Source organism: Lynx rufus, unplaced genomic scaffold, assembly GCF_022079265.1.
Source record: "Lynx rufus isolate CCGP_SWC_20201006 ecotype Redwood Valley unplaced genomic scaffold, mLynRuf1.p SCAF_13, whole genome shotgun sequence".
In the NCBI taxonomy this organism is placed as follows: Eukaryota; Metazoa; Chordata; class Mammalia; order Carnivora; family Felidae; genus Lynx; species Lynx rufus.
In genome coordinates, this window is record NW_025814827.1 from 42,957,008 (window position 1) to 42,972,933 (window position 15,926).

General features: G+C 46.5%; 3 protein-coding genes across 8 annotated transcripts; 1 reads left to right on the plus strand and 2 right to left on the minus strand.

Moving 5' to 3' along the window:
* Positions 1–150: 150 nt before the first annotated feature.
* Positions 151–8,259, minus strand: OSGEP (O-sialoglycoprotein endopeptidase). Of its 3 annotated transcripts, none has more exons than XM_047075376.1 (11): positions 6,933–8,259; positions 5,934–6,763; positions 3,902–4,380; positions 2,225–2,320; positions 2,052–2,101; positions 1,826–1,904; positions 1,194–1,259; positions 990–1,080; positions 688–763; positions 493–591; positions 151–348 (listed from the first exon to the last, which is right to left on the minus strand). In XM_047075376.1, exons 2-11 carry the CDS (start codon positions 6,046–6,048, stop codon positions 309–311), a joined length of 1,191 nt encoding a protein of 396 aa, XP_046931332.1. In that variant the 5' UTR covers positions 6,049–6,763; positions 6,933–8,259; the 3' UTR covers positions 151–308. The 3 variants fall into 3 exon arrangements, with proteins under 3 accessions (XP_046931332.1, XP_046931333.1, XP_046931334.1); XM_047075377.1 differs by lacking the exon at positions 6,933–8,259 and having other exon boundaries at positions 5,934–6,056; positions 6,321–6,725; XM_047075378.1 differs by lacking the exon at positions 6,933–8,259 and having other exon boundaries at positions 3,902–4,077; positions 4,261–4,380; positions 5,934–6,725.
* APEX1 (apurinic/apyrimidinic endodeoxyribonuclease 1) lies at positions 6,596–9,284 on the plus strand. 3 transcript variants are annotated; one of them, XM_047075379.1, is made up of 5 exons: positions 6,596–6,668; positions 7,004–7,129; positions 7,339–7,526; positions 8,158–8,350; positions 8,492–9,284. In XM_047075379.1, the coding sequence occupies exons 2-5, from the start codon at positions 7,072–7,074 to the stop codon at positions 9,007–9,009; spliced, it is 957 nt and encodes a 318-aa protein (XP_046931335.1). In that variant the 5' UTR covers positions 6,596–6,668; positions 7,004–7,071; the 3' UTR covers positions 9,010–9,284. The 3 variants fall into 3 exon arrangements, with proteins under 3 accessions (XP_046931335.1, XP_046931336.1, XP_046931337.1); XM_047075380.1 differs by lacking the exon at positions 6,596–6,668 and adding an exon at positions 6,671–6,699; XM_047075381.1 differs by lacking the exon at positions 6,596–6,668 and adding an exon at positions 6,746–6,853.
* Positions 9,285–9,370: 86 nt separating this feature from the next.
* PIP4P1 (phosphatidylinositol-4,5-bisphosphate 4-phosphatase 1) lies at positions 9,371–13,004 on the minus strand. Of its 2 annotated transcripts, none has more exons than XM_047075383.1 (7): positions 12,743–13,004; positions 12,204–12,394; positions 11,707–11,813; positions 11,164–11,269; positions 10,905–10,957; positions 10,712–10,802; positions 9,371–10,216 (listed from the first exon to the last, which is right to left on the minus strand). In XM_047075383.1, exons 1-7 carry the CDS (start codon positions 12,882–12,884, stop codon positions 10,073–10,075), a joined length of 834 nt encoding a protein of 277 aa, XP_046931339.1. In that variant the 5' UTR covers positions 12,885–13,004; the 3' UTR covers positions 9,371–10,072. The 2 variants fall into 2 exon arrangements, with proteins under 2 accessions (XP_046931339.1, XP_046931338.1); XM_047075382.1 differs by having other exon boundaries at positions 12,722–13,003.
* Positions 13,005–15,926: the final 2,922 nt, after the last annotated feature.

Genomic DNA, 15,926 nt, shown 5'->3' on the forward strand with positions numbered 1-15,926 from the left:
TCCCCTCAATCTCAGCTCCACAGCAGCAGCCCTGCAGTCAGCCAAGGCACTGCTCTGACCCCTGCCTCCTTATCCATTCACCCCATCAACAAGAATTTATCCAGTGCCAACTCTGTATTGTTCCTGATTAACACAAGCCAATTACCAACATACAAAACCAACAATATTTTATTGCTGAATCAACTTGAGGTTCAAATTATGGGAGACAGGAGTCCATAGCCTCACCAGGGTGCCCAGATCAGAGATTAAGGTCCAAGTTCCTGTAGGCTCTACTTAGGGCACTATCTACTCTGATCATGTTAAAGTTGTTAGTCCCTCCAGGTCACTTCTACTTCATCTGTCCGAAACCTGTGAAAAAACAGGAAAAACTTGATGGATAGCTATCCCTTAGAATCTTCCATTCTTCCCTGCCTTCATGATCCTGGACCCTCTTCCCTGCTGATTTTTGCCTACTTCCCATATAATCCTATCTACCCTCCAAGAGGTACACACCTCTGTGTGATTCCAGAATCACTGAGGGGGGTCCTATGCCCGGCCCGAAACATCTCCCAACCAGCCTGGGCTATCATGGCTCCATTGTCAATGCAAAATCTGGGAAGGAAAAGAGATATGAAATTTGGAATCTAAAGGTGAAAAATCACAGTAATTAAAGAAAAAAAGAAATCAAGAAAGAGAAAGGGCCTTTACCTCTCATCTGTGGCAAAAAGACGGGCTCCACGTTCCTGGCACATTGTCTCCATCATTTCCTGTAGCCTCAAATTACCTATGAAGGGGCAGGGGGTAGGGCTGGCTTAGTTTCAGCCATTCCTGCATGGTCCAGCTGTACACCTCATGTGTATTTACTTACAAAAATGAAGTAGGGGTTTAGGGGGCAGGCACTGGGAAGCGGAAACTAGCAATTTCCCCAAACTCTTAGGGATTAAGACTATCAGGAGGAAGATGCAAATGCCCAAGAACAGCAAAGAGGGGCACAGTTCAATGATACATACACCCCACACCTCCCACGATGAGGGCCTCCTGGGAGCCACAATGTGCCATGGCTCGCTCTGTGATCTCTACCAGCATTGCAAACACGGTTTCCTGTGGGGGACAAATAAGGTGTCAACACCAGAGGGTATCCCAGCTTAGTTCTGCTGTACTATATAAAAGGTCTTCCAGTCCCAACGTTCAGTCCCAGCTTTTTATCCCATTACCTGCAGAGAGAAGCATAAATCCTCAGGAGTACACTCGCCTGTAGCCAGCATCCGTTGGGCTACATCCTATCATTAAAAAAAATACATAAAACAATGAATTGTGGTTTGGGGATGACAGGAGAGCAAAAATTAGTGCACTTGGAGGATCATCATGTTTCACGACAATTCATCTCGCCAGCGTATCTACAGCATGCTTTTGCCTTTCACTGGCATTAAGCTACAGAACAGGCAACACCGATTCAGGATTCGATAATTACAAATGCCTGCCCTGGCACCCCCAACCTCCCCCCGACCCCTTACTCTGCTTAACTTTTCTCCATAAGCCTTATCATCATCTGGCTCTTTTTATTATCTGCCCCTTCTTTGTTTCTTCATCTTGTTGCCCCCCTCCCCTATTACAATGTAAACTCCAAGTAGGCAGGGACTTTGATTTTGTTCCATCCTGTGTTGCTATTGCCTAGAAGAGTGCCTGGCACACAGAAGATCCTTAATACATATTTGCTAAATGAATTTATTCAGCATCTAATATGGCCCAGAACTATGCTATAGGCAGGAAATACAATGGTGAGCAAAACAGATATGCCTCATATAAAAGCATGAAAGTGATCTCTCCTCACCTGTCCCACACTCACCTCAATGAAAGACAGGATCCCCGAGAATGAGACGTCCATCCCCTTTACAGTATACGGCAGCTCAACTAGTTTCTTGCCTCTGTGTGGGAAGGAGTATACGATGTCCTCAACCTGTAGTTAGTTGGCTGCTTACCCTCCAAAGCCCCTCCAAAGCCTTCTTAATGTACATACAGGGAAATCACTGAAGCCCCGCCAGGCAGCTTCCTCCCACCTCATGTCCCCTTACCGCTTTGCCATCTGTTCGATGTTGTAGCCCGGACTTGGGTCATTGGAAATCTAGCAGAAGGAAAAAGAGGATAGAGACAGATATCTAGGAGGCATAAGAAACTAATTTGTGACCTTCTCCCTCCATTTCTAATTCATCCATATCTCATGTTTTCTCCAGCCCCAGTGGCTTACCTTTAGCACTCGAGCAAAACGATCCAGACAATTACCCACAGCAATATCGATGGTTTCCCCAAAGATGCGGTAACGATGTTCTGAATATGCAATCACCTAAGGGTGATGAGGATGTCCATGAAACCTCAAGTCTGTAAAGAGGAGTATTTGGCTTTGGGGAAGAGCATAAGAGAGGATCAACATGGCCACTGCAGCTTCCAATGACAAACAGAACAAAAGAACTTACCCAAACCTTGAATAGGTACTTTCTCAAAGCTCTTATCTCAGAAGCCTATATGTACCCTGAGGATTCCTAGAGCAGATTTCTCATCTACAGAAGGTAGCCTAGGTCAGGCAGAAGCAATTCTCGTTTTGAATACATTTTTCTAGATTGGAGGTTCCTAATATATTCTTTTAAATGCAGTCTTGACAATATGGATTAGGAACAGGCTTTTCTGCTTGGAAGCAGGGAACCAGAGTCCTTCTAGATTATCCCACGAGCACAGTGTTATTTGGAAACAAAACAAGAGGTAGAGTTGAAAAACTCAAAAATCCCATATTGGGTCACACTAATGACCCACCCAACTCAACACTGGCAATCAACTTATGTCCATTCTTCACATATGACTAGCTTCTAGCACAGAGAATATTTATCACCCACTCACACATATACTCCTGACAATGAGTGCTTCATTAAGACTATAAGAAGTCCTTTTCCCTTTTCGTTGCTACTAAAGATTTCTTTCCATTCTGATGTAGATCATACTCTGCTGTTAAGGCTGGCCACAAAAGGGGAAGGAAAAAAAATCCTGCCTTTCTACTTCTGTTATCTACTCCTCTCTACCAATCATCTTCCCTGTTTTTCCCACCTAACCAAGTTTCAAGAGGGAAGAGAAAAACTATCACTGCTCCTCTTCGTTAACTCTTGCAAGCCTCCATTGCTACTTTCCACACCCTGAGTCCCTAATTTTGTATGTCATCCTTCAGGCCCCAACCTGCTACTTGCCCTCTACCTGTAAAAGTTCCCATGTCATTTTCATGGGAATGTGTACTTCATTTTAAACGACTATTTCACAAAATGAAGTTTTAAGCCGTTCATAAGCTGGGGACAATGACTTTTTCTGACAACAACCCCATCAGGTGCTCTGTGGGAAAGGAAGGCTAGAGTTCTCCAATCCCAACCTAAAAAGGTCTCGTAAGGTACCCCAAACAACTCTGGTTTAGCTTATAAACTTAAAATACCTTCTACCTTATAAAATGTTTTAAAAATTACTTATATTTTCACTCTTAGAATACCAACTTCTATTTACTGCCAGTAACATAAAACAAAATATGAAATTACTGTAAAGAAACAAATTACATGGTATCCCTCGGTTTTAGTTGCTAAGGTACAGGGGAAAAAAAGCTTCAAAATAATAAAAATAAAAAACACTTTCATTATTTTGAAGACCTCAATCCTTACCCTTCTTTCCTTTCCTAAATGGAATTTTTTTATCTTTATAACCACGTATATGAAAGCCATCTAATGTTCTGATCATGCTGTCTAAACCTACAATGTTGTAAACTTTCTTGTGGGTTTTCTAGCGTGTCTTAGACAGCCCAGCTTTGTTCTTGAGTTGCTGCCATTCAGGTACAACAAGAAAGTTGCTGATACACTGCCTTAGAAATTATGAAGCAATGATGGAATACTCCAAATACCTGTGTATTTCCTCCACTGACATACAGCACGGTAGGGCTGGTGGCTCCAGTAATGAGGCGGCCCATCTCAATGTGGCCTATGCAGTGGTTCACGCCCAGCAAAGGCTTATTCCACAGTTGGGCCACAGTACGGGCCACAACAGCCACAGAAACCAGTGGGGCACCCATGCCAGGGCCTAGGGGGATAGAAATGGGAGTTAGAATCCTACAGACACTGGGAAAAACCGAGCTGGGGAAAGTAAGGGATGTGAAAGGTGGGGCAGGAGTAGTGGTGTAGTGGTGGTAGCAGAGAGCAGCAGGCCATTCTGACCTAGCCAGGCTCCAGGTATGTTCTTCTATCGTCAGTCTCCCAGCTATACCTTTGGTGTAGGCAATGCAATCAATATCCTGGGAGGTTAATCCAGCCTCTGTTAGTGCCTCCTGTAGCAGGTCCAGGATAACAGCTCGGTGATGCCTGGCAGTATCACCTGGAAGGAATCCTAGGAGATGGACACAGGTCAGAGATCATAGGGTTTTTCTATAGCAAAGGTAGGTAGAAGTCATAAACGGGTGTTTTAGTTGTTGTGAAACAGAATGAAAGAAATCTCACTTAAAACAGAGTCAGGAGGCTGTAAGGGGAAGCCTTCACACCCCACCACTCCTTCTCAATTGCAGACCCTGATGAGAAAAGAACATACCTTGCATTCCCAACAGGAAGAAGCCTATCATTTACCACCCCATCAAGAGGAAGAGATTTTCCAGCCAATGAAAAGCCACTACACTTGGATCTCTCAGTTTACTTCAATGGACTAATTTAAAATTAAGAGTCCCTCCCAACTACCCCCACTTCCCTATAAAAGATTAATCCTTTCATTTGGTCTCTAGATTTGCCTATGGTTTTGCCAACGCTTCCCTGATCTGAATCACAATTCTCCACTATTCCTAAATGAGCCCATTTTACTGCTAAAACAACTGGTTGTTTTATTTTTAAGGTTTACACAGTGTAGGAAGAGTCTCTTTCATTCTCCTCAAGTATCTTATCTTCCAGGTTTTCAGATATACTCTTTCTGGCCTGTTCAGCTAGGCTGACCAGCTCTCAGAAATGCCTTTCTTCATACCCAACTCCTACTCAGCCTCAGGACTTAATTCAAGGGATAACTAACTCAAACTGTTCAGTGATCTTCTCTGTGACCCTACCAGCCCTGTGCACGATCATATCATTGTACTTTACACACTGTGTCGTATATCAATTATAGCATTATAATCACCTGTAGTTTTCCCCAATTTAACCATGAGTATCTCAAAGCATTGGCTATTTTATTTATCCTTGCATTCCTGGTGCCAAAATGCCTAGAAGAGTGAGTGCTAAACACAGATATGTATTTTCTAACGAAAGAGCTGTCACAACATCACCTGTTCAGGGAGGCTTTTCAGGTATATACAAGTCAGTGGTCCTCTCCTACATATGCAGAAGTTTTAGGGGTGGGCAGACAAAATACAACACAGTAACAAATAACATACAAATAACATTCATTAAAAGTAATACGTCTAACAATTTATTTCTTTCTCAAGACTCAATAATGCAGGTATGACTATTCCCATTTTAAGAGTAAGGAACATAAATCCAAAAACAAATACTGAAAATGAATATTGCTGTTCCTAACACCCAAGCTGCAACTCTACACTCCTTCTCATTCTAGGAAGTTCTGACTGCATCTGCGTTACACTCACTGTTCATCTTACCATAAACTTTTGTTTATATGTCCGACTCCACAGAAGCTCAAAACATCTATTTTTTGCTTCCGGCTGACGATAAGCACATAAAAAGCGCTCAACGAAAGCTAAACGAACCCAGAAGATCCAGGTCCAAGTGTCTGTCACTCTTCTATCAGCCTAGTGAGGTTAATCCTGCCCCACGAATCTCAGAGACTCGGATCAACAGCTCGGTGAGGGGACAACGCGCTCCACGCCCTACTTTGCTAGCGTTTGGGCGGATGGAAGGCGCTGCCGCGCGAGAAGGGCGCTGTGAACTGTCAATCCCGCACACACGCACCTGTGCCGGGAGGCGTGACGTAAGTCCGCCGCGGGTTCGCCAGCACCGCGCCATCCCGCACCACTCCCACGCCAATCTTGTTAGCGCTGCCTTCAAACCCCAGCACCGCCGGCATGGTCGAGCCTGGGAGAAAACGCCAGCAGGGCTAGCTACCACCGCAACCGTGTAGCCCTCAGCAGGCCGTGCTGGGCCGCGGATTCCGCAGCGCACGGGAAGACTACGTACCCAGGCGCCGGGTACCAGCGTGCACCAAGAGATGCCAAAGAACTCCCGCGGAGGGCGCCCCCGCGGCAGCCCCGCCCCCGTCATCACAGCGGCCCATCAAGGCCCCTTCAAGGACCTGTCCTCCTAACTGCCAGGGACGCTGAGCCGGCATCTGCTCCTTACATTCCTATCCATCTCTTTACTTCTCTCCCGTTGTCCAGCCAGCCTTCTCCACTGACTTTTTTCCCTCTCTTGCACAGCATTGGGATCTTCGGTCAGGGTGATAGAATGAATCCTGCATCTGGCACGCCGATAAACAGCCCAAGAATGGAAGGCCGGGGCCTTCAGTCCCCTGGAGAGTTGCAGAAGGGGGTGGGGGGGGGTGGGGGGAGTAGGGCGAGCCTTCCCGTCACGTGGTTCCAGACAGACCAATCACGCGCATGCCCCCGCCTCAGGCTGCACATCTCAGATCACCTGACCACTCCAGATACCCACGTGGGGGCACGGCGTGCACGAATTCTTTGTGCTCGGGTAAGGAGGAGCCAGGCTGGGAGCCGAGCAGGTCAGATGCAGGGTTGCTCTTATTTTGCCCAGCAGTGGGGTTTCTTGATCGTCTGATCTGCAAGCTAAGTCGGGACCCTTAATTAAGGCCCTCGATCGGCTGGAGGGCAGATCTCGCGAGCACGGCACAAAGCATAATGAAATGATCTAGTTTGGTGGGTGAGGGGCTGAAGGGCCTAGGTTGCATGGAGGCGGGGAAAGGATTCAGAGGTAGTTTGATTTGAAAGGCGGTACCTAGTGCGGGGGCGCCCGAGGAAGTCGTTTTTTCCCCAGCTTTAGCTGGTTTCACGACATCTCGTCTGCAGGTAACGCGGTAAAAATACTGCTTCGGTGGGCGACGTGGTACAGGTTCAGAAGGGCGTTCGCTACAGTGATGCCGAAGCGTGGGAAAAAGGGAGCTGTGGCAGAAGACGGGGAAGAGCCCAAGATTGGTAAGAGAATGAAATGAGGCCCTCTCCCTAGGGGCTGCCGTGAGGGGGTTTCTAACCCCGGTGAACAGGAAGTGCGGACCTGCTGACTGCGTTTTTGCAGGCTGAAGAAGTCGCAGCAACTGCAAGCTCACAATGGGGGGGTCTGTAGTCCAATCCGGTTCAGAGTTGGATACTGCCAACTTTATCATTGTATATTGCTTATTTTATAGAGCCAGAAGCCAAGAAGAGTAAGGTTGGAGCAAAGAAAAACGAAAAAGAGGCAGCAGGAGAGGGGCCGGTCCTGTATGAGGACCCCCCAGATCAGAAAACCTCGCCCAGTGGTAAATCGGCCACACTCAAGATCTGCTCCTGGAATGTGGATGGGCTTCGAGCCTGGATTAAAAAGAAAGGTTTAGATGTGAGTGGAATTCAAGGAGGGTTCCAGAAGAGACATTCTTCAGTATTGAATGATTTGGGGATTTAATCACCTTTCCCTAATCTGTAGGTTTTTTCCCCTTGTCTAGTTTTTTTGTGCAAGAGTTAAAAGGAGGGGCTTCACCAACTCTTAACCTTTTTATTTCCAAATGTCTTTTTCAGCTTATTTCCATTGTTTTAATGGCTTCATCCCTTCCCCTGCATGTTGCAAAAACCTTGTTACTGGACTTGCTCCATTTCATTTCCAGTTTATCCTCCGTTTAAATACTACTGCTTAGGGGTGCTTGGCTGGCTCAGTCCACCAGTTGGTGAACTTAAGCTGCTCCATGTGTGGCAGAGCGTAGAGTTTACTTAAAATTAAATAATCACTGCTTAAAAATCTTAGATGGCTATCCTCTGCCTGTGGAAGAAATATAATCTCTTCAGTGTTGCATGTAACACTCTTTTTACCTCTCAGTTGCCAGTTCTATAATTTAGAAGTGTTAAAATCTCGTGCGACTCTCTAAGCAGTGTATCTCTAGTACTTGGCACGGTCTTTAGTAAATGTTTGATTGATAATCAAACGTTGCTGTCTGAATTGATAGTATTTTTCTTACCTTTCATCTCGCTCACAGTGGGTAAAGGAAGAAGCCCCAGATATCCTGTGCCTCCAAGAGACCAAATGTTCAGAGAACAAACTACCAGCTGAACTTCAAGAGTTGCCTGGACTATCCCATCAATACTGGTCAGCTCCTTCAGACAAGGAAGGGTACAGTGGTGTGGGCCTGCTCTCCCGCCAGTGCCCACTCAAAGTCTCCTATGGCATTGGTGAGACCCTGTTAATTCCTAATCCCTGAGGTCTTTCAAACCAATTGCTAATTCCCGTTCCAGCTCCTAATGGGAGTTACTTTCTTTGCTTTCCCATTCTGTACACTTTTTTATGCTGATCTTGTTTCATTGTTTCTGTAGGTGAGGAGGAACACGATCAGGAAGGCCGGGTGATTGTGGCTGAATTTGACTCATTTGTGCTGGTAACAGCCTATGTACCTAACGCAGGCCGAGGTCTGGTCCGCTTGGAGTACCGGCAGCGCTGGGATGAGGCCTTCCGCAAGTTCCTAAAGGGCTTGGCTTCCCGCAAGCCCCTTGTGCTCTGTGGGGACCTCAATGTGGCCCATGAAGAAATTGACCTTCGCAACCCCAAGGGAAACAAAAAGAATGCTGGCTTCACTCCACAAGAGCGTCAAGGCTTTGGGGAATTACTAGAGGCTGTGCCTCTGGCTGACAGCTTCCGGCACCTCTACCCCAACACGGCCTATGCATATACCTTTTGGACCTACATGATGAATGCTCGATCCAAAAATGTTGGTTGGCGCCTTGATTACTTTTTGTTGTCACACTCTCTGTTACCCGCGTTGTGTGACAGCAAGATCCGTTCCAAGGCCCTGGGCAGTGACCACTGTCCCATCACCCTGTACCTAGCACTGTGACACCTCCCTTAAATTACTTTAAGCTGGGGAAATAAGCCCCCCAAGCTAGCTTTAAAACTTAACCTCCCCAAACTTCTTTAAAAACTGCTCTCTAAAGAAATCTGCACTGTTACTTCCCTTCTAAAAATACGAGTCCTTCAACCAGGCTCCTAGTGACACTTAGGTTTCCTTTAAACCCCAATTTTTTTGTGCTTTTTTTTTTTTTTTACATTAAACAAAAGCTACTGATGACTTTCTCTGAACTGTCCACATGAAAATAAAGAGCCATAGTTTCAGCCTTGCTGTCTTTGTATTCTACCCCTTTGTGGGGCTACAAATTCTCCTTATCTTTTCATATATAAAGATAAACAACTTGGAAAAGGATAGTCATGACCTTATTTATTTACAAGCACAGGATGAATCCCTAGCTTCCCCCAAGACAGAGCAACCTTATCCAGCTCAGTTAAATACTGCAACTGGGGGGTAAGGTTGGAAGGAGGAGTTAAGGGAAATTCAGGACTAGGGGAACATACCCCACATTAAATAGTTATATACACATCAGTTCCTGTGGTCTGTACAGAGCAGCGGCTGACCCCATCCCCACCCCCCGGGACACAGAATGGGGGGACAGGAGACTGAGGGGACTGAGGCCAGCGCCAGCCCCTGGTGAAGTGCAATAGCAGCAGCAAGGTCCTAATGGTGCACAAAAGGGAGGGAACCCCCAGGGCTACCCACCCCCACCCTGCCCTGGAATGTTTAAGGGACAGGAATGGCTCTCAGGGAGTATATAGGAAGGACAAGGCTAGAACCCTCTTTTAGGACCCAGGTTTAGGGGCAACATTTTGCCTATTTCACCCTAAACACAGCAGCCCTTGGAGGAAAGCACATGGCCAGCAGTGGTCTTATCTACCCCTCCAAACCTAAGTGAGGGTCTGGTTCCTTCCTACCTCTCCCCAGGGAAAAGGAAGGCAGCTGCTTGGCTCCCCTTACAGAAGCCAAGGGAGCCTTTTACCATGGTTCCCTTTGTAGTGTCACTGTCCCCACCAGGAAGGGGCCAGGCACAGTCTGTGGGTCGTTGTGGAGCTCAGGAGAAGTTCTGGACAGGGTGGCTGACCTTCATACAAGCCCAGTAGAGGGCCCGGCCCAAACACAGCACAGCCAACAGGATGACAAATGCCCAGGCCGCGTAGATGCCTCCATATCGCCGAGCGTGCTTCCATGTCCCAAACTGATGAAGAAGAAGGAAGATGGGGTTACTGTTGATCTCTCACCACTTTCTAAAAGCCCTAGTAACAGCAACACAGAATGGAAGCTTCAGTGCCTGGTTGCCTAACCATGTGTATCCATCCACCTTCAGGGACCTTCTTAAAGGCCCAATTGTGCTCTCTTCCCCTAGGCAGGTACGTAACTTGTACAATCCCAGACATCTGTCAGTGTTTCTTAGTGTTGGACAAGGGAGCCAGTTCTAACAGCAACTCTTAATTTAAGCCACTTCTTCATTGCCCTGTCTTTTGCATAAAGAAGATGGCTGTTTTTCACTCCCATAATAACAATGGAGATTGTTTATCAGTTACCTTCAACTTCAGCTCATGTGTACATTAAAACAAGGCAAAACAAACAAAAACCCCTCGGTTTCTTTCACTTTTTTTAGGTTAGCCATTTCCCAAATTGTAGGCTATGGAGATGAGGCTGAAGAACGAAGGGCCGGATCAAGGTTACTCACAGCAAGGCCAGTGGCAGTGACTGCCAAGAGTAAGCCAAGCAAGAAACAGCAGATACATCTCTTTCGTGGATATCTGCGCCCAATAGATGACCTGTGGGGAGGCAAACAAATTGATGCTTGCAATGGCCCTGCAGGTTTTACTGTACATGTTACAAAATTACCAGTTCAACAATGCCACTCTCCAGTCACTTACACTTTCCTGCAGTGAGGGCAACGGGCCAAGGTTCGGTCTGTGAACTCTGTCCACTATGGAGAACAAAAAAGGGAGAACCCAATTAATAGAAGCAGGGTCATGTCCAGTGAAGGCTCTGGGGCAGGGGAGGGTGGGAAAAGGAACAGAAGGGAAATTAAAACAGACCTTCTCAGTATTCATTATCATAACTCAGAAATATATTCATGATTACTTCTGTTTCTCCCACTTCCTCCCAAGGCTTCCCAATACTCCTCCTCACCAGGAAAGTATTCTTGCAATGTCCACAGATGACCCTGACACCTACAGGCTGTGGTTCTGGACTCAGAGGTCCTGGATGCACAGGCCCCAGATTGATGATTCTTTTGCTGTAATGGAGAAAAAGACTACATTTAAATCATTTTTAATCCTAAAATGCCCACACTAGCCTTCTTCATAGCTCCCAATCCCTGCCTTTCTAAATTCCTCTACTTCTCTGTACACGGCATATACTCTGCCCCACCCAACCCTAGCCCGAGGGAAGGTTGAGAAATAGCACTACTTAAACTTCAGGTCTCTAACTTCCATTATACCTGAGGATAATTCACCCAGTCCCCTAGACTCTCTATTTCCCTAACGGACATAAATTTCATCCCAGTCTTTTTACTGAGATTTGAACAAGATGGCTGTAAAATTCTAACGGTACAACAGTCCTTAACTTTTTCTCCTTCTAAATAAACACCTTTACATGCTCTGCAAACATTCATCCTTTTTAGGGCTTTCCAATTATTCCCACTGATGCCCTTCCCCACCTTATACCTCTTACCAGTAGGGCCGAGGGCAGGCAATCCTCTGGGAAGTCACTTTGCAGATAAGGAGACAGTTACAGGGGCACCGAACATATTTTTTCCCTGGAGGTGCATTCTTGATTGGCTAGAGAACAATGAGGACATCGGTAAGCAAACCTTTAATTCCAATCCCTTCCATTTCCTCCAAAAACACCTTCTGAGAAGAGATCAGAGAGATAAGGTCTTAGCCAGATAAGGTCTTAGCCAGGTCAGAGAAATGAAAGAAAAACATATAGCAGAAGATTTGCAAATAAAGACTAGGCTTAAGTATCCAGAATAGAAATGAAGGTGCAGGATGGTAAACATCAGCTCTGGTGAGTGGCTGCTGGGGAAATGGTGATGTGAGACTCCTGGAACTGAAACCTGGGTTTCAGGATTACCATTCGGCTAACACCTGAACATCAAGGTCTAGAATCAAGAGATCAGAAAGAGGATCCAGGAAACAGGGCCCATTTCATAGATGTGTGTAACTCACAGTGGCTTCATTGCAGACGCCACATTTGACTACATGCTGATGCATCTTGCCTTCCACGTTGATGAGAGACTGGCAGACTCGGCAGGTGATCATGGGGGCACTCCCACTGTCCGGGCTGGTCAGGGGTGAGTAGGGGGGTGGGTCCTCCCCAGGCAACACGGCTGGGTGTCCCTCAGGGAACGGGGGAAACGCTGGAGAGGAAAGTAAAAAGAAGGGTGGCATCACTTGTAGACACCCCTACTGATGCTCCACGGGGTCAAGGGACTCTTTTTGGTCCTCAACCCTTCTGATCTAGCTCGGCGGGCTTCTTATAATCCGTGCTTCAGTCAGCTTCCTCAGAACCCCCTTCGGTTCCCAAGTTCCGGTAGCAATTGCGGAAAGAAGAGAGCTTCACCCAGTCACAGGTGCAACTGCTCCGCACCTGGCGCCTGGGCCCCGCCTCCGCCCTCGGCCCCGCCCCCTCCCGCCTCTCAGCGTACCCCCCCCCCCGGGAACATCTTGGACCCACCCCGGCTTACCCTGGGGCGGGGCATGTTTACCGGCTCCGTACGGTGGTGCGGAGGGGGTCAGGCCTCCCCCGGGCCCAGCCCCACTCCCGCCCGGCCCCACTAATCCGTTGCCGCCGGCGCCACCGTCGATGGGCTCGGAGAGCAGCGGGGATCGCTCTCCGTCTGCCGCCATGGCCGCCACCACCGCCTACTGCTTCGGCCAAGGACCCGGCTCTATTCGCCGCCGCCGTCTCCGCAGCCACCGCCGCCGCCGCTACCGGGTCCCCAGGGCGCCTGCGCGCCGCGCGCCCAGCTCGCCCCGCAACCAGTGGCCTGCCCCGCCCGATTCCGTCCCGCAAGCACGTGATAGGCTGTCCCCGCCCCCGCCGTGCTATTATTCGTGGAGATAAATCAATTCTTGGTCCTGCGAAGGCAGCTCTTTTTTTCCATTGGGGAGCGTCGCGGCAACGTCAACTGTCACATGACCTCCCGGAGGCCGCTGGGCCCGCAAAAACTGCACGTGACGAGAGGTTCTGCGAGCCATTGGAAGCGTGGCCCATCGCGTTACCTCCAGACCAGGAGGTGGGACTAGGCTGCTTCAGCTCACTGGTCACCTGTTTCAGGAAGCCTGGCTTCCTCTGTTACGCGCGCAGAGCGAGTGCATAATCATTGCTCCTCATTGGTCCAAAGATACCACTAAAAGATATCTCCTCTTTGCGGTTATAATTGGTCTCCTATTGGCTGGCCTCTCGGTCTTGTGACTCGTGAGGTGCAACTGTATTGGTCCGAACTTAGGTCCAGAACTCGGGGGCGTGGCTCTAGTGAAAGTGCTGGAGCTTGGGCTGAGTAGCCAGAGGAGGAAAGGCTGGCGACAGTTAGCCGCTCTGCTCAATGAAATAACCTGTAGAAAGTCGGAATAAAGGTGTACCAGTAGGAAATGCATTAAAATGTTAAGATAATCATCCAGCCTTTCCCGCTGGAGTTACTTCTGGAACAGAACACAAGACTGGCTTCTCCAGGGACCAGCCCTGCAGACCCCACCCTCTCACTCCGCATCCCTGATTATGAAACTACCTTTTATGAATCTGGATCTATCACTACAGGGATATTTCATATTTCACTCAGTTTCATGACCCCTCCCAGTCCTAAATACATATGCATCATAAGTGTTTTTTGATTGAGTTAACCAATTAAGTACAAGGATATTTTAGTAACCTTGCTGACAAGATGAGACAGTCTTGAGACTAGTCTCAACTTAGTCCCAGCGAGGAGACTGCCAATGGAGGTTATTCTGACAAGTACTGGAGAATCTCGTGAGCCCCTCAGACGTTTCAACATACAGCCAATCCTACTCACCCTCCTGTTCATCCCTATACATCCTCCATACTCAACTTGTATAGCAGATGACACTACAAGTTTACCCAGCCATATCCGAAAGTAGAGTCCTATGAAACCTTTCCTCAGCTGAAGTGAAAAAAACGAAGACAATTACCATTATTATGGAAAAAAATTTGAGTAGTCCCGAATCCCCAAAATAATCTCTTAGGGTTTTCAGATACTTTAGGACACATCTTGCTAACGGATGCACAAAATATATGGAGAAAAAAGCACAGATGCTCAAAGACAATTCAAATCTATGGCGGCTTAATGCTGAGTGTAGTTCCCAGGGAAGGAGCTTGGTGGTGCCACTTTTCCTTCCGTGCGAACGGCCTCCACCACAGCTAGCTGCAAAACAGTGAAAGCTATTTTGCTTTTCTGGTGAAAGTGAAAATCCTCTTTTGGATTTCTTAAGCTTAGGGAAACCAGGTGCAGTCATACCACGTTTCGGTGCACTTCGCTTTAATGCTCCTCGCAGATATTGTGGGTTTTGTTTTGTTTTGTTTTGTTTTAAACAAACTGAATGCTGTGGCAACCCTGTGTCAAGTAAATTTATCAGTGCCATTTTTCCAACAGCATCTGTTCACTTTGTGTCTCCGAGTCTCATTTTGGTAATTCTTGAAGTACTTCAAACTTTTTCATTATTATTAGTATATTGGTTATAGTGATCTGTGATCAGTGATTACAACTTGTTGAAAGCTCAGATGATTGGTTAGCCTTTTCTTCACCAGTGAAATTTTATTTCATAATCAGATGCCTCATGCAATCTATCCTTCCAAAAAGCAACACTAATAAATTATAAGATTCTGAAATTTTCAAAGATATGAGTTACTTGCTAACAAATGTGAGTAAGCTTCATTACAGAAATTTCTTGGGTCAGTATACCAAGGGCTTTTCCCTTCTCAGATACCTGTTAAGTGAAAACAGATCCAAGAATATTGAATTATTTCTTTAGACCCCTTCTTGAATGCACATCTGAGTTGGTTTCACCTCCTTTGAATTATATCCTCCTAGCTCCAACTAGGCCATATTTTCCAGAAATTTTTCACATTAAAATTTTTATGTCCATCTGTATTTTCTTTTGTGGGTTATGATGACAAGGTGTGTATCTTTGGGTTTTTTAAAATTTATTTTTAATTAATGGTTAGCATTTTTTAGCAGTAAAATATTAAGATACATACTTTTTTCAAACATAATGCTATTGCACACTTAATAGACTACAGCATTGTGTAAACATAAATTTTATATGCATTGGGAAACCAAAAAAAAATTATTTGAATTGCTTTATTGTGATATTGGCATTGTTTCAGTAGTCTGGAACTGAGCGCGCAATATTTCTGAGGTATACTTGTACTAATGAAACTCTTTCATACAAGCAAAGTGGCATAACTTGAACTTACAAAAACTAGGGAATACCTGCAATTTTCAAACCTATTGAAGTGCTCTACTAAATGGGTACCTAGACAGAGATAACATATGTAGGATTCCCCCCACCCTTAGGGAACTTTTTACTTTGTTCTTTCAACTTTGTTGGGAGTTTCAAGATAGAGCAGGGACAAAAGTCAAGGTGAGCAGCCCCTTGTTATGTAAAGAATAATAGGTTAAACTTCTGGCTCTCGCTCAGGTCGTAATCTCCAGATTTGTGAGTTCCGGCTCTGTGTCGGGCTCTGGGCTGACAGCGCGGAGGAGCCTGCTTGGAATCCTCTCTCTCTCTCTGCCTCTACCCCATTTATGCTCTCTCTCTCTCTCTCTCCCCCAAATAAATAAATGTTTAAAAAAAAAGAATAGGGGCGCCTGGGTGGCTCAGTCAGTTAAGCGGCCGACTTCTGCTCAGGTCATGATCTCGCGGTCCATGAGT